We start from the raw sequence: 18,052 nt of genomic DNA on the forward strand, positions 1-18,052 counted from the left end.
CTAAATCCGCCCTGCTGTTACCCTAAATTGCTGAGTAGATGAAATGCAAAGCAAGGCTAAAAAACTACTTCGAGCTATTTTTGTTTGATTGCCAAAGTTTTTGTTCATCGGCTTTTGCTACGAAGGCTTTTATCATTTTCTCCATCCGGACCAAAGTATCATATAATGCTTGATTTCAGTTTAAAATTTTTTCACAATTCAAGGAATACCCTGAAAAAAAAACCAAGAAACAGTTTTTGTCATTAAAAAGAATATGTTTGTAAGCTTTAACATAATGAACTTCTGTCCAAACTCCATTGTTCAAAACATTTACCCTCAAATGTCAAGGTGTTTGTGAAGAAATAAATTGCCATTTAAACATACTTAATTTAATTCTGAAACCTTTTAGACTTTCGGTTAATATATTTACCCAATTGAAATATAAAATGAATATTCTGAACTTTTTGTACCTGGCTAACTTTGCTGTTATATTGTTTTCAGGTACGTATATTTCGATTATTCATGTTGGATAAAACCTATTCCAAAGTTAAGTTAACCTAATATTTCCAAAGTCTTAATCTAATTAATTGTGAAATAAAAAAAAAACGTTTTTTATTCCAAAAATCGGACACAGATTCACAAAGCAAGGAGCGAACTCTTGAACACTCAGTATAACCAAATGCTTAAAGTTGCATGAAAACATTCTAGATAACGGAGCTCGAGTTTTTTCCGGTTGAGCCACCAAAAACTATTAGCGTATACGAAATGAGCAACATTTTGTTCTTTTTGTAATAATTACTTTTCTATAAAAAAATGTAGATTTAAAGAAAAAACATACGTAGATATTTTAAGATTTTTTTAAATATCAGATGTTATCTACAATCAGATTATCTACAAGTTTTATAAATATCAATATTACCAAAACCCAAATAGTTTATGATTAAATATGGGTGATTTGATCGAGAATTAATTGAGTGATGATGATCAGTTCATAAAATTGATGATATTACTCAATTAATGAATATTTTTTTCATTTGCTTGGTAGAATTGATGTTCCTAATAAATTTTTCATCCATTAGGCCGTATAAGTCCATGCTGGCAATTCTTTCCGCTTTTAAATCATTCTGCTCATTGACCTGCCGCTGCAAAAAGGAAACGATTTTGAAATTTCTAGCCGGACAAAAATTTTTATTTTTTGTTCATTCGCTCAAAATTTGCCGGAGAGTGTTCTGGTTGTCGGGAAAATTTCAAAAACGGCACGAAGAAGTAGAACTTTTGTAACTGTAAAAGGGTAGTTTGAGAACTTAGAATTTTAGCAAGGCCCTCATATAACTCTTGCACATCAAGGGAAAAAATTGAATAAAGAACCAGCGGCAAAGGCCCAAAATAAATTTCGTTGAATGTAAAAATTTATGACGTGTCATATAAATCTTGTCCACAAGCTCACAATTTTTGCATTATTTAATCTTCACCTTCAAAAAACTTAAGCGACGGCCTAGCTGAGTTTTTTCCCTAGTTTTTCAGTTGAAGTTTTAAAATCTCATATGGCTGTTAAAAAGGTTTTTTGGCTGCTCAAACACCTCTCTGTCCAGCTACAAATGAATAGACAAAAAATGCTTTGAAAAAAATTTCGACCAGATTGTTCACGAGAAGTTTAAAAAAATTATTTTATGAATTTTGGGGTAAAAACCGCTTAAGAGAGAATCCTGAAAAGTTTGCTTTGGTGTTCCATGAATGTGCAAATATTTCGAAAAAATTGTAAAAAGTAGGCAGAAAAAGCCTTGTACTCAATTTTAAAGCCTTGTAAGTTTTGTAGGAGAAGAAAGTATTACTATATAGTCGGCAGGTGAAATTATTCAAAAAACAGTTTTTGTTGGGCATAGATAATGAGTAGAAACCATTGTATTAGAAGAAGAAATTTATAAGAATTGAAAAAATATTCAAGTTTATTTTAAATTAAATAAACAAAAATTAAACTAGGAGTAGATAAAATCATCCTGACTTTACGCGTTTTTATTCCTAAACCTAATGGCTCTTAATTTATTCTTGTAAGGAGGAGAAATTGTAATCCAATGATTTCAGTCTCTAGATGAACCGTTTGAAAAAATTGTATAAAGTAACTTTGATTGAATCTTTATGAATATAGCCAAAAACACTGCACAACTTTAAAATAGCGGGAGCCGAAAACTATAAAAAAAATTCACTCAGATTAATTTTGTTTTATCAAATTGCGTCAAAAACAAACTGATTCATCATCGACCAATTCATCATCAATTGAGAAAATCTAAAACTTTTAGCTAAATTCTTACAATAGAAAAGGCAATTACCCCCAGATAGAAAAAAATGCCTTTGAATTCTTGCAAAATTTGAGTTCATGTTGATTTTATTGACCTTTTCAAAAAGTTATTTCAAATTTTAAATGAAAAAATTCTTAAAAGATAAGAAAAAACAAGCAAATTGAAACAAAGAAATTCAATTGATTTGCGATTAACTGATCACATTGTTTTAAAAAGTTTCCATTAATCGATTTTTGTGATGAGAAAACTATAGACCTTGAAACCTTTGTCTATAATCTCAGCAGAATAAAAGTTTGAATTTCCTAAGAAAATTCTATTTTCCAATGAAGTGATAAAATCAAGCTAGTTAAACTAGTTTTCCTTTAACCGAGCTATTAAAACTAGTAAATCGAGTTTTTCACTTCTTAAATTAAATTTTGTAAAGGACCTACTTCTTTGTTTATTTTAATTGCCCGGATTTAGACTAAATTTCAAACACTTTTTTCTCGACACTGGCAAGAATTTTTAAAATTTTGTAAATCGTTCCAGTAACGTCTGCAATGGCTTTCACATGACATATTGCTCGACTCGCTACAATAATTACTTGTGGTACGTTAGTTTGCTTGGAAAACAAAAAAAGTCGAACAAAAACAGTGAAAAAGTAACTACACAAAATTCCTGCTCGAATAAGAGTTATTTTGTTTGTTTTTCTTTTTAGTCGAGAAGGTGGTCGAGGTCGACGGAGGAAATTGTATGTCAGCCGATGCTTGTGTAAGGTTGATTTCATTACAAAAACCAATAGTGCTGTTCCTATTCTTAAGAGAACTTTTTATATTTTAAGAAAAATATTGGAAAAGTTACAAAACGCTAACATCAAAACAGCAGAAATTCAAACTGAAGATTGTTTTTGCTCTGAAAAACAGAATAAAAAATTCTGCAAAATTTTGTGAAAACTTTCAACCCAAGCTGAATTTTGGGAAAATTTAAAAATATGTCAATTTTTTTTTCAAAATAGTTTTGAAACTTTATTAGGTTCATTAGGCTTGTAAGAATTTCCTCGAGTTTTCTCAAACATGAATATTGAGCAAACATCTAGATTTGTTTTCACTTTCCAACTTCAAAACTCATTGACGAAAAAATTATAAGCGGCAAAACACTTCTGATCAACTGAGCACATCGTTTCTTGAAATAGGAACCTTGTGTATCCGAATAAAAAAAAGCTGAAACTTAGTTTAAAAAAAAAACATTTGAAATCTGATTTAATTATGCGCTTGTGTCTTTCGCTATCAAAGATATGCATTTCAGTATTACCCGATGTTAGTGTTGGCTATTTATCTGCTAGATGCTAGCAGAAAATGTGAAGCACTCAAATGCAAACAAAAACAACAGCAAATTGGCATGATTTTCTAAATCAAATTTTTGCATCAGAATTCAATGTTCATTGATTTTTACATCAAAATATTCTTCTATGACTCTTCATTATTTGGTCAAACTGTGCAATGGATAGGCGCACTCACAATTTGGTGTCTGTAGTTCACTGGAATCCAGACACAAGTCTTAAACATGTTTCAAAAGGTAAGTGAATTCCACTTACAAAATTTCCGAGGATTCCGCGTACAAATGCGTGTAACGCAATTTTTGTCGGCACATTTTTTTGTCCGCAACAAGCGAATATAGCTGAGTGTACTATGTTCCGCAAATGCAAGCGGATTACACAAATGTAAGTGAAAAGAAAAAGCAAAGACTTAACCATTGTCAGTGGAACCCACAAACAAACCTTAAATCATTGGTGAAATAAAGTCGAGGATGTATCTTCTAGTGTTTGGAAAAAAAATTTCCAGCTAGCTGAATTGAGATTTAAAGTTGGGTAACACATCACAATACTTCACTGAATACGGAAAAATCATTATTTGTCAAGTGTGGTTTTCATCACTGAATAAGCAGAATCTTTACTTGGGATCAGCAGATTTTGTTTATGTGTCTAATTTATATTTCTATATATATATATATATATATATATATATATATATATATATATATATTTATTTATATATACATACATTTATTTATTTATTTATTTATTTATATATGACTCCCTTAAAATGTAGTTGTATGTGTAATTACGTAACAAGCTGTTGGGGGCAGTATTTGAGATGAGGGGATGAGAATAAATTCAAAACATGAGGGCAGTATTTGAGATGAGGTGATTTGTACTATGTGAATGCCAGAGGCAGTATTTGAGATGAGAACTTGGAAATATTATATGTTATCTAACTTGAAAATATTACAAAGAAAGTTAAATAGAAATGAGTTTTCTTGTAACTAAAGATGTAACTATTCATGTCACTGGAATCCGCAAATCAAATGCCGATTCCGCTTATACTCTGCGGATTTTGCCTATAATTTGCAGATTCTGTCTGCAATTTGCGGATTTCGCGTGCAATTGCGGATTCCACGACAGCGCAATTTTACTATGCACATATATCATTGTTCGTTTGTAGGTTCCACACACTGTTCCGGGTCCCGAAAATTTGTTTGCGGTTTCCGCGAAATCGGCCTCTTTTTGAGCGAATACAGTAACATTGTATTTGATATTTTTTACCAAAGGTGATTTTTGAGTAGCTAGTTAATAGGACCAGTTACCCGTGGGTTTCTGTTGACCGAAATCTTCTGAAAAAAAAATCAAAACAATTCCGATAAAACTTCATTAGGTTAACCATTTTAACCCTAACTGACTCTTATGATTGAGTTTACTAGCTGTCTCCCTCTCAAAAAGAAAGACCCAAAATCATACAAGACGATAATCAGGGGGGAGTTGACTATTCCAAATTCAGTCACGATTACACCTCTACTTGGTTCCAACTTCCGGGCCAAGGTGACAAGACTGCTGAAGTATGCTTGCTTTACAGGTAATTTTTCCAGAAAAATGGAAATAGTGGTTCAATCCTAACGATCATTTTAGCCTTTCAAAAATCAGGTTTAGATTTGTTTCTTAAATTTTAAAGGGTTTTATCAACATTGAAGGTATATAACATTTGGTGAAAAATAACAAAAAAAACAAATGCTGCTAGAGATAATCTGTACTACTCGATAAAAGTTGTTCTAATATGCACAAATTTAAGTTTGCTGCCACTTTATAAAATGGTTCAAAAACAAGTCATGTTTATATATAATTTTAAATTGTTATACAAATCTAAAACTTTTTTTTGTTTGCAGTAACTATTTCTGCCTCATGAGTTGGTTTACGAGAGCAAAACGAGAAAGAAAAGCTATAGATTCGGATGCTGGAAACTTCTTCTCTATGGTCGTATACAAGTTCCACCGTCTCAATTTCTTCTCATTAGCCGCCATTGAACACGGTTAGAACCCTTTCCACTCACTCTCAGATACGGTTACGTAGATTAAATATAAAGTATACACTTCATAAACCAATCAAAATCAGATAAGAAAACAAACATGCCCAAGAATAACAAGACCACTCGTATCAGGGCGAAGCCCTGAATGTGCGCACTGCCTTTGAAGGTCTATGGAGCAGTAATAACATGAACAAAAATCTAATAACACAAAACGGATTTTTTTCTCATTGAGATTTTTGAGAACATCATTGAGAACATCATCCTCCCACTCGCCATAAAAAGTACAAAGTGATAGACTCCGCTCCTATGGCAAACCGTCCTCCTATCAATGATAGTAAGCCCCGATCCTATCAGTTACGGCAAATAAGCTTCCTTTAACCTTTAACTACTTTGGAACCATTTTTAAGACGGATTAAATCTCCGCTTACGCGTTAATAGTGCGAAATATATCGCGCATTAATAGTCCCAAATTAGGAAAAAATGGCTCTTTTTGAACCCCCACAACTTTACAAAAAAAGATCGCAGATTATATAACACTACTTTATGAATGATATAAAAAATTTTGACAAATATGGCTAATTAAAAATGCGAAATTTGTCTGACGAAAATAAAATCTACCCCGAGCACAAATATTCCGTTACTTTCGGTACGAAAGTCGGAACAAAAGGAAAAACGAAATTAAAAAAACTTGATTTTTTTTCCAAATGAGGTGAGCAGACTGTTGTATTTGCAATAGCAATTTGGTATTCCAACTATGGAGAAGTTAAACTTGTTTTCCATAAGTTGAGCTAAATTCAGACGAAATTGTACCTTGATTGAATCTAGAAAAATACATCATCAAAATATGGTGCTTAAGAATCCAAAATAATTTGCTCCTCTTACCCAAGTTCACTAAAAATGCTTACAAAAAAACTTTTCTTACTTTGGTTGACCAAAAATGCTTGTCATACAATTTAATATATAGAACAATTCATTCCTACACCACAATACATATAGAATACTGTAGAAAACTGTGGTTAACACGTGCTTCTTGCAATCTATATTTTATATTCAATGAATGAGCATATCCTAGTTTACTTACAATGTAAATCTTGCAGGATTATTGCAAAAGGATCAAAAGTTCGCAAAATCATGCAAGAAGGTTACAAGATTTGTATTTCCAATCCTGAACTCATATCTTGCAAGATTCTTGAAAGATTTGCTTTCCCTTATTCATGTAGAAAATTCACTGATTTGAATATTATTTGCGTAAACATTTGAATTGGCAAATTTTCACATTTTTTTGCAAACTATCTTTTTATTGGGGTTAGTTAGCTGTAAAAACCATTCGGTTATTTACACAATTAATTTTTTCAAGCTGTACTTTTATGAATCCATTAAGAAATTTTACTAAAAACGGTGTATAAAACCTTAAAAAATTTTGGTTTTGCATACAATTGTTCAAAAGCTTACTATTTTTAAAATCTCCCTACAGAAGTATTTTTTACTTTCCTTTCCTTCTGTGACTTTTAATCTCAAAATTTTTTGCTTGTATTGACATTTTGACTTGATACAATAATTAGCCTATCACAAGATTACTCCGACCTTGTTGACCACTCATATACTAAGAAACAAATCTTTGGGTGAGATGGGAGGAAAGAAAATAACTCTGAGCTAAAACGAATTTGTGGTGAAATTTCAAAAAACTCAATATTTTTGATCAATCTATACTATAAATTGTGATTACTTTTATTCATCTTCTACTACTTGGCGCGCGTTAAGAACATTTTTTCGAAGACGTTTTTCAGCAAAAGTCTGTTCAGGTAGAAAAATGAATTGGATGGAATTGAAATAGATTTCTTAGGCTACACATTTGTATTCTGGCTCTAACCAATCACCGTCCTATCATCAACTTATAATCTACATTACAAAAAATCTACAGAGAGGGGGACAATAAACTTTTTTGATTTGTTAACGGTGCTTAAATGATTTAGGGTGAACTGTCGATTTGAATAACTCCTTAGAGCTTTTACTATCTTGAGATAATCCATTTATTTTAAATACTAAGATTTTCTGACGATAGTAACACATAATTTCTTAAATCTTGTTGATTTCACAGATAATCCAATTTTTCAAACTGCACATAATCTGTCTTAATCTGTCTAAATAACAAGTCGTTTCCATCGGTTGCGATTTCCAATATGTCCCGCATTGGAGTTCCATGGAAAAAAAATCGATTACAGTCGGGTTTTCTAGTCAGTGTCCACAAAAGTGAAAACAAATCGATGATAAACAATTAAAAATGGATTATAATATTACTATTTTTCGAGGCAACAAAATCCTTTTTTCATCCATTATAATCGATTTTTTTTTCGCTTTTGTGAACACTGACAATGAAAGTAAATCATAATCGATTGTTTTCCCATTTTACTGAGATGCGGCTTTCAACACACATAAGTCTTTTCTACATTTGAAACTAAAGTTGGTTACTTGTTGTTCAATTTAATTTTTTTCTGCCTAGCTTTGATATTTTGGTTACTTTTTATGTTACTCAAAAACTGAATTTTGTTTATTAATTAGAAACTTTGGGGGGGGGGGGGGGGGGGGTAAAGTTGTAGTTGGCTTACAACAAACTCCATGTCCCGGGTGCTTCAGGTGGGGGAGGCGCTCAGCGGTGGGGGTGGGCTCATTGGTGGGGGTGGCTTCAGGTGGGTGGTTGGGGGTTCAGTGGGGGGGGGAGGTTAAGTGGGGGGGCGGAGCAAAGAGGCAAACGTAAGGGGGATTGAAGGGTTAGGCACATGTCTCTCAACACGAGGGTCATGCGTTCGAAGGGTTAGTCGAGTGGGTTAGGCACATGTCTCTCAACACGAGGGTCATGCGTTTGAATCCCGCTTCAGTCACGGCTGGAGGGGTCCCAGTGTCATCCGCCTCCTCAAGGTGGGACCGGCTGCGGCGAAATGGATGACATCTCCCCCTCCCCCATGGTTGGTCCTGCACTGAGCAGGCCGGGGGCAAATAAAAAAAAAGGGAGCAAAGGGGCAAACGTTAGAGGGGGGGGGGGGGGGAGAATTTAACGGAATCTTTTTGCAATTTGAGTTTAAGTTCAGAAATGGATTAGGCCGTACCCTCGTTTTGCAAAGTTTCTGCAAAACTCACTTGATAAATGCAGAAGTTCTTGCAAAATTTTGCACGACGTGCGAAATAAAAATTTTAATGTGATTTCCTACTTAATCTAAAATCCATTATAATGGATTCGAAATGAATTATAATGCATTTTGTTTTGGCGAGAAAAAATGGATTTAAATCCATTTTTAGTCCAATTTTGTTGTCTGAATGTAACATCGGAATCGATTATATTTACAACTTTTGAGACCACAAAAATCCATTATAATCGATTTGTTTTCCTTTTTCTTAAATGCGGGTATGTCTATTATGGATGTCAAGCTACACAAACATCAGTTTTACGATTGTGAAAATAGGCAATAGGAATACTCGATCGAAGAATTACAGTTACTACGTCAACCTTACATTATAATTATGATTGATCGAAATAGTTTTATAAAAGTTACGAGCTTCGCTCAACAAACGAGCAAGTCTGAATAGAGGAGAAATAACATAAACTGAGTATGCTTAGCCTGTGATTCCCTTTCTCTGATCATCTGCGACTCGCGCCAAACACTTTTTGTTCACATGAGGGCTTTCTAGATCTTACTTTGGTTCTTCATGTTTCTAGAGCGATGCTGCAAATTTCAAGTGTGGGTATATCGTGAGAAAGGACAAAAGTATGGATACGGACCCCTAGAATACCTGAAATCATTGAGCAATTTCTCCAGTTTCGGTAAACGTCTCAACTACATTTCGGTAAGATGCCCTTGTCATTCGAGAGATGTTGAATGATTTTTTTTTTAAAATTTGCATCGTCTTATAAGGAGTCTGGTAAGAATCTTGCGAGGTCTTGCAAGATAATCTTTATTGATCGACTACGGTAACCGACCACACTTTTCACCAGATCCTTACCTTTGAAATATCATACATTTGGTGTTTGATGCGGCAATTTTGCTGCCGATAACCATCAATTTTGCGCCTAAGTTGGTTTTTATTGGCAGCCTTTACGGCATCATAAACTACATGCGTAGGTTTTCATTAGAAAGGAGCCGAAAAAAAACTAATTTTTGCCCTTTTATTCATGAATAGCAAAAGTTCACAGAGGAGCAGGGAAGTTACTAAGATCCACAATTATCTTGAAGTTGATCAATAATCTCATTTTCGACCTTCAATGATCCGCAATTGTTGCATAAGGATGCGACATTATTTCGAAGCTCCGAAAAATACTACACACATGCAGGTGTCTTTTTAAACCAAGATAACAACAACGGTGAGATAGGGACCAGTTTTGAGTTTATGTAAGTGCTATCAACTTGTTCTTTTTGTCTGGGGACCTGCTGTCGTGACCTTGCGATCTCTAATGTCCGATGGGATCTGAAATAAAAGAGTGCAGTAAGATTTCGATTTGATGCCTAACAGTTTGTCTACAATACAACTTATCAACAACCTTTTTGATCTTATACAGATACGACTTTAACATGGCGCAGCCAGCAGAGAAAAAAAGAGGGGGGGAAATCCACTAAATATAATAGCATTTTGGGAAACACGAACACCGGAACCTCCAGTTTACTGGGAGGAGTGGATAATTAAATTTCACTGGGGGATGATAGCAAAATACGACATTGATCCCGATGATTTCTATTTTGCGAGTACTCTAAATGCGGCGGCTATCACGGCGTTGCCTGAGGAGGTCAATGGTAAAAACCGTCTCGATTCGGAAAAGAAGTTAAAGTTTAATCTATATATTTGTATCGGAGACGAGGCGCAACGGATAATCAAAGCACGAAAACCGATGGTTAATATTAAAACGGTACGGTACCCACGGGTCCTTGATGAGATGCAAAATGTTTTCCAACGTGAGCGGAATGTAACTCATAAACGGGGACTTTTCTACGGACGAAAACAACGTCAGAACGAAACGTTCGAAAAATTCCAAGCGAAACTAAGCGCCCTAGCAGGTAGATTTGATTTTTCAAATGCGGCCGAAAATGTTCGTGATATTTTCATTATGAATATGCGGGAATCCGATTGCCAACGAGAATTATTACGATCAACAAAGTTACCTGAGGAAGTCTACCGGATCGCCTTATCATATGAACGTGGTGAGCGCGCATACAAATCATATACGGGAAAACCAGCTTCAACAGCTCCGGCAATTTCAATAAAACAGGAACCAGTAAATAACATAAGAAATACACAAGGATTTTTCCGAGGTCGAGGACGCGTGGGACGTGGAGGATACACCCAAGGATCAAGTAGTAGTGGGGGAAGCGGCAATAACCGTAGGTGTTACAATTGCGACGCACCAAATTTTATCCTTGACCACATCGCGAGTTGTCCTGCAAAGGGAGCAACATGCAACTCGTGCCAAAAATTGGGAAATTTTGAACGAACATGTCGAGGAATTAGGAGAGGTACTAACCAATGGAGAGGACGAGGACGAGTCGGCATAGTTAGAGATGAAACTGAGCATCATCAGAGTACGCAGAACGTAAATGACTTGAATGAAGATCCAGTGTCGTGGGTGAATCAGCAGGGGAGCGAGGAAAATGAATCCATGACGTCAGGATTGGACGATTACATGGTAATGTCAATAAAAAGGAAGAAGAATGAGACTGAACTGAAGATCCCTGGGGCCCGAGTTCAGGTTGAGGTGTCAGGAAAGAAGATGTGGTTGTGGATAGATAGTGGATCCCCAGTGACGATTTTCAGCATAACGGACCTAAAAACAGCGTTAGGTAAGGCGAATATTCAACTACAGCCTTCAAAAGATGAATTTTTGGATTACAATAACAACCGAATAAACAAACATACTGGGGAAGGTAGCAGTGATGATGTCATTAAACGGCTGGGCAGCACCAGCACAAGTGTCAGTAATATCCGGAAATCATCAGTCAATCCTGGGGCGCGATCTGATGGGCACCCTGGGCCTCGAGTTAGTTCAACGGAAGAAAATGATGGGAATCACAGGGGAAGGGAGCAGTCAAGAGGAGGAGGAATATGACGAATTGCAAACATACTTCTGTAAATTGTACCCAAGTTTATTTACTAGAACAGGAAAGATCCGGAACGCGAAAGTTAGAGCTGAATTTTTCGAAAATTTGAGGCCTATACAACAAAAAGGGCGCAGGGTGCCTATCAGTCTACAAGACAAGATGGATAAAGAAATTCATCGGCTGATAAATGAAGGGCATATCGTAAAATTACAAGAGTGCTCAGATAAGTATTTCGTCTCCCCTATCGTGATTACAGTAAAAAAGATGGAAGTATAAAAGTAGCGCTGGAATCAAGAGAATTGAACCAAATGCCAAATAAGTACCAAATGCCAAATATTGACGAACTAGTAGACGGAGTAAGTCAGATTATCGCGGAGAAAAAAACGGGGAATGTATATTTTACAACATTGGATTTCGCATATGCGTACGACAAGTCGCCTTAGAACAAAAAACAAGCGAGCAACGCAATTTCTCACTAGTCGGTGTGAAATCCACGGGAACTTATCGTTTTAAAAACGGATTTTACGGGCTTAAGTCAATTCTGGCGGAATTCCAAAAAGTAATTGATAATTTACTTAAGGAATTTCCTCAAGCTAACGCGTTCATAGATGACATTTTAATTGCTTCAAAAGGAACTAAGATCGAACACATTGCGTTGGTGGAAAAGATATTGAAAAAGCTGGATGTCTCCAATGTCGCGTTAAAATTACGAAAATATGAGTTTGCAAAGACAGAGTGCAAATGGCTCGGATATCGGATTGGGGAAAATGGCATCACGATTCTAGTAAGAAAAACACAAGCAATAGAGGACCTGAAAACCCCAAAATCTCGAAAACAGTTGAAATCTTTAATGGGTTCACTACACAGTTTACACAAATTTTTACCCAAACTCGCGGAAATAAGCGCACCTTTAAGGCCACTACTGAGCCAAAATAACGATTTTGTCCGGACGCCCGTTTGCGAAAATGCGTTCCAACAATTAAAATCGCTTGTGGAAAATATTGTCAAATTACGACATTTCGACATTCGCCGTGAAACTAGAATTATTTGTGAAGCTAGTCACGATGGCTTAGGGGCCGTGTTAGAACAGTACTGCGCATCCGGGTGGCATCCGATTTCGTTTGCATCCCGTTACCTTAAGCCGGCTGAAAAAAATACTCTACGAATGAATTAGAATTACTCGCGGTAGTGTGGGCCGCGGAACATTTTCGAAAATATATATCCGGCCGGTATTTCACAGTCATATCTGATCATAAAGCGCTACTTACATTGTTGAATTCGTCACCGAAAGGAAATAAAACGTTCTTCAGTCGATTAACTTGATGGTATGATCGACTGGTGCCATACGATTTTGAACATAGACAAGTTGAACATAGACAAGGGTCGAAAATGGAGATGGCTGTTGAACATAGACAAGTTGAACATAGACAAGGGTCGAAAATGGAGATGGCTGACTATTTGTCTCGGTTTCTGTCCGCAGAGGCACCCGAGACAAGTCATTACGGTGAAAATTTTACAGTAGCGAAGATAAGAATGATAAACGCGGTATTGAAGCCCAAGGATAAAACGAAGCCTAGGGGCCAGAAAATGAATAAAATTCAGCCAAAATTGATGGTCATGGGGGGCGAACAGTCATGTTTCGACACAACGAAATCAGTTCCATCCAATGAGAATGAAAGAAAAGATGAATATGCAAATATTCATCATGAGCACGAACGCTCAATAGAGGGCGTGTTTACATGCAACCGGCGGTTAACCAATCAGCGTCGAGATATTTGCATACCAGCGGAAATATGCAAATACCGAAGAAAGAGATTCAGACGTTGTTCTCATTGCTTAAATTACAGTTGCAGGCCTTCATTTTTGATGAATTACAATCGCAATCTTTTCATTTCGAATAATTACAATAGCAAGCCTCCTACGTTAAAAAATTATAGTTGCAAGCCTTCCATCTTACAAAATTACAGTGAAAAGCCATTTACTTTAAAAAATTACAGTAGCAAACCCTTAACTCTGAATAATTTGAGTAACTTGAACGATAAAAACATGAGTAATTCGCCCGAAAAAAATGATCCTCCAGCTTCGGCCATCGTCAACACATCAACTAATTCTGCAAATGTGAACCTAAACGTTGTACTGAACCACTTAAATCAATCTCCCAGTGTTAGTTCGGATTCCGATAATGAAGTGATACCACCCGAAAAACTTGATATAAAACAGACTAACTGTAAAAAATTAAATACAATCATCTCTTTTCCACACCAGTTCCCCGGTTTATCCTACCCACTTGTACAGAACGACAAATGGATCTATTCTATAGTGCCACCAGACAGTAAAATCAGGAAAAAGATTGAACACCCGGAAGCTTTGAGTTTAAAATTGAATGAAGCAAACATTGAAAAAAACTACGTGTTAACTTATCTTCAGGAAAATAAGAATTACAAGTTTGGAGCATTGATATCCCGTGCGTTCAGCGCGTTACGTTTTGTGCCCCACTCTAAAACTGAATTAACGCCTTTTGAAGCCTACCATGGACGAGAAGCAAATACGGTTCTGCGAAATTTAACGAAAAAACCGTCATTGAAAAACTTAAATTGGAACAATGTTGTTAACCAAAATTTATCTTGTTTAGACAAAGCGGGAAATGTCCCGGAAGTAGAACTCACCCTAGATTGGGAGAAGAAAAGCGATTTGGTGTACGCTCCACAAAATAGGAAAACTCCAATCTTTTTGGATGACGAGGTGGTAGCGGATCCCAAGGCTCAGGAAGTAGTTGACCCCAAGGAAATAAGATCACCTAAAGCTCCAACATGGCTCAAAAAGCACAAGACCAGCTCAACGATCGTTTACCAAAGGACTGGAAAAACGGATCCAAAGGACCCAAGAAGGTATAAACGTTTGCCATTACAAATTGAAAAATTGACTAAGCATACGGTGCAGATGACAAAAGGGTCGTTACTAAGGAGGAGTGGTGTTTCTTTTAGATCGGCGGTCGAAGAAAGCCTAATTGAGACCGAGTAGAAACGTACATAGTACCCCGGGCCAGTGTATAAGCGCAGAGCCGAGAAGGATCGGGTCGAAATGGAGAACGCGAGAAGATCGACGAAACAACGTATAGTGGAGTACAGTGCGGACGAGAGTGAGGACGACGAAGATAGCGTACCGGTGAAAATTACGGCGAGCGAAGGAAACGATGTACCGTCGGGAACGGCTAGGGAGAGATCACCAAGAACCGTCGGTGGAAAACGAAAAAAAGGCGAGTGCGAAACAGCGACGAGAAAACCAATACGACAGGGGCGGAGTTGACAAAATGGGGGGAGTTATGATCCACCGAATAGAGCACAAGTGAGAACCACTGAAAAAAAAAGGAGAAAGGAAACCTTTAGAGAGGTTTGGCAGGTGTGCCTGAAAACTCAATGTTAACTAAAACTTAACTAGTACCATGATCCAATAGAAAAAGTAACAGTGAGTTGATAAATTTTATATCTACGCTCTAAAATTTATTTGTGGTTGCCCGAATGAGATAGGGACCAGTTTTGAGTTTATGTAAGTGCTATCAATTATTCGAGATAGAAACCAGTTTGAGTTTATATAAGTGCTATCAACTTGTTCTTTCTGTCTGGGGATCTGCTGTCATGACCTTGCGATCTCTAATGTCCGATGGGATCTGAAATAAAAGAGTGCAGTAAGATTTCGATTTGATGCCTAACAGTTTGTCTACAATACAACTTATCAACAACCTTTTTGATTTTATACAGATACGCTTTTAACATGCAGGTGTCTTTTTAAACCAAGATAACAACAACGGTTCTCAAAAAAGAGCTGAGCAACTTTGCCTGCTGCATGTACCATGCTCAAAACTGATTGGCTAAACAGTATTTACTTTTAACCAAGCGAACTATCTTCCGCCCTATTTTGATTAGTGTGTGTGTGTGTGTGTGTGTGTGTGTGTGTGTGTGTAAGTGTGTGTAAGTGTGTGTAAGTGTGTGTGTGTGTGTGTGTGTGTGGGGGGGTAATCATTATTTATAATATAAGGCCGCTTCTGTTCCTGACCAAACTGCATTTTATTTTTCCTCAATTTCAGGCCAAGTTCAACGATACCTTTTGTCTCAACATCATCTACAGAGTGGGCTTTGGAACGGGTGAACTTGTAATGAAAGGCGTCAGCAGAAACACAGGTCTCCTGGACAGTTTCTCAAAGTTTTTTTTTATCTAATGTCAAATTTTGAGCAATATCTTTTTGGTTCACCGAACATGAACGAAGTTAATTAGTTTCTGAACTGAATGCTCATTTCGACGTCGGAACCTTTTTAAATCTAATTTCATCGCGTTAAACTGATTTGAAAGCTGAAAGATATAATCAACCAAAATAGCAAAGTTTTTTAACCGATTAAGGCGCTCAAAGTCACCGAAATTGCCAAAAGTTTGGCAATATCTATAAATCAGACTTTAAAAAAGTGTTTAAAAATATATAAAATTCAATTTTGTTGAATGCCGACACTCATTAAGTAGATCATTTTTCTTAAAACTCATGAAAAAGAAACTCAAAATATGGTTCCCAAAAAATTACTGTATTGATATCTGAAAAACAGTCCTTTTTAGATTCGCTCATTTTCCCGCCAAATTTTGCCCCCGAAGTCTTCTTGTTTCACATAAGCACAATTCAGCAGGAGTTGAGCTTCGAATGGTTCAAGCAGAAGATTGTCTGTAAAGATCAGCCGTGGATCTGTCAGCTGCGGGCATCGAAACAAGACTTGGCAACTCTGCATGAATCAGATGAAAGCCTGTGAAATAAATGCCACTTCAAATTTGGATCGGTGTAGCGCCCTAAACTGTTTCAGTGTATTAAAGGGCATGATGTTATTATTTCCAATAACGAGAAGGAGCTAGCTTCAATCAGGAATTACATAATTACAAAATGAGTTAAAAAGACAAATGATCCAATTGACAGTTTGAACAGCAACAATCGTTCCGGCCGTCTGGCTAAAAAATCTCGGCCGTTCAAATTATTGTTTGATTGCACTATGCTTAATCGTTTTTGCTTTGTACATATTTCCAGCACCTGAAGCAAATCTTATTTTATGAAAAAAGCAATTTTTGGTTGAAATCGTTTTTTCATTAAATACCACTTCTGGCAAGAGGTTATTGGTTTCAATTTCATAGCCCTAGTCGATAAAGGAAAGTTATCTTGCAAAATCTTGCGAGATTCTTGCAAATGAGGTTTATCTTGCAAGATCTTGCAAGATGGAGGTTATCTTACAAAATCTCGCAAGTGTGAGGTTATCTTGCAAGAATCTTGCAAAACATTACGAGGCCAAACTGTGAATTATGTGCATTGTATGCGAATTCAGCAACAGGCTAGAATTTGTCGCAGAACCCGCAACATTGCTACATTTCTGTGATCTTCTTTGCTGTTTTGGTTTCCACAAACAAATACCTGAAACATTGTACCGTTCAAGGTTGCTCCAAAATAGGCGAAATTGGGGAATCCGCAACCGTATTTGCGAAATCTAGAAGAGTTTGTGTTTGTGGAATCCACAAACAAATAAAGATATGTGTATAGTTGAATTGAATTGTTGCGTAACCCGCAATTGTATGCGGAATCTGCAAACTGTAAGTGGAATCCGCAAATTGTAAATGGAATCCGAAAATTGTAAGTAGAATCCACTTTTTTGTTCGCGGATTCCGCTTACGTATATGCATGGGTAATAGCCTTTAAAATTATATCTTTTAGAACATACATTTCATCGAGAAAAAGACATTCAGAGCTCTAATTTTGTTTAATAATTGTGAGTTAGCTATTCAGAAAGATTTGAATAGCTAACTCATGATTTCACTCTGTCATCTCATCCTAAATACTATCTTCATAAATCGAATTCACGCTCCCAAATACTGAATCTCAAATACTGAATCCCAAATACTGAATCCCAAATATAGAACGAATTTGGCGATATCTCTTCAGGACTCTGTCATTTCATCCCAAAAACTATTTTCATGATTTGAATTCACACTCCCAAATACCAATACTCAAATACGAAATCCCAAATACTGATTCTCAAATACTAAATCTCGACTACTGACCTAATTCGGCGATATGTCAACCCAATAATTAATCTCAATTATCGAAATATTTAACCTAATTACCGGAATAACCCATTGACTTATTCAGTGCTGTGATTCCAAAACTATGATCCCAAAAACTGCCTGCAAATACAAAATGTGACATCTATCGATTTGATTAACCAATGTTTTAAGATTTGTTCGTGGATTCCAATGACAATGTTTAAGTCCTTGCTATTAAATTCCGCAAGTGCACATGCAAGTTCAGTAATAAACAAATTTCTGAATTCCTAACAGTTTG

The 18,052-nt window shown here is 36.2% G+C and overlaps 2 protein-coding genes across 3 annotated transcripts in view; one reads left to right on the top strand and one right to left on the bottom strand.

Annotated features, from left to right (window-relative positions):
* LOC134852943 (nicotinamidase-like) overlaps positions 1-18,052 on the bottom strand; it is a 484,331-nt gene that overhangs the window by 54,824 nt on the left and 411,455 nt on the right. The gene's annotated exons all lie outside the window — the stretch shown is intronic.
* On the top strand, positions 374-16,769 carry LOC134853206 (uncharacterized). 2 transcript variants are annotated; one of them, XM_063869164.1, is made up of 7 exons: positions 374-480; positions 2,974-3,026; positions 5,013-5,164; positions 5,472-5,614; positions 9,324-9,451; positions 15,776-15,869; positions 16,294-16,769. In XM_063869164.1, the coding sequence occupies exons 1-7, from the start codon at positions 426-428 to the stop codon at positions 16,479-16,481; spliced, it is 813 nt and encodes a 270-aa protein (XP_063725234.1). In that variant the 5' UTR covers positions 374-425; the 3' UTR covers positions 16,482-16,769. The 2 variants fall into 2 exon arrangements, with proteins under 2 accessions (XP_063725234.1, XP_063725235.1); XM_063869165.1 differs by lacking the exons at positions 374-480; positions 2,974-3,026 and adding an exon at positions 3,566-3,830.

The sequence above is a fragment of the Symsagittifera roscoffensis genome, chromosome 8 (assembly GCF_963678635.1).
Source record: "Symsagittifera roscoffensis chromosome 8, txSymRosc1.1, whole genome shotgun sequence".
Classification (NCBI taxonomy): Eukaryota; Metazoa; Xenacoelomorpha; order Acoela; family Convolutidae; genus Symsagittifera; species Symsagittifera roscoffensis.

Bases quoted from the DNA above. Each gene is read 5' to 3' on its own strand.
- LOC134853206 (XM_063869164.1), top strand. From the start codon at position 426: ATGAATATTCTGAACTTTTTGTACCTGGCTAACTTTGCTGTTATATTG. The intron at 481-2,973 runs GTACGTATATTT...TTTTCTTTTTAG, and splicing joins TGCTGTTATATTGTTTTCAG to TCGAGAAGGTGGTCGAGGTC. The intron at 3,027-5,012 runs GTAAGGTTGATT...TGAGTTTACTAG, and splicing joins GTATGTCAGCCGATGCTTGT to CTGTCTCCCTCTCAAAAAGA.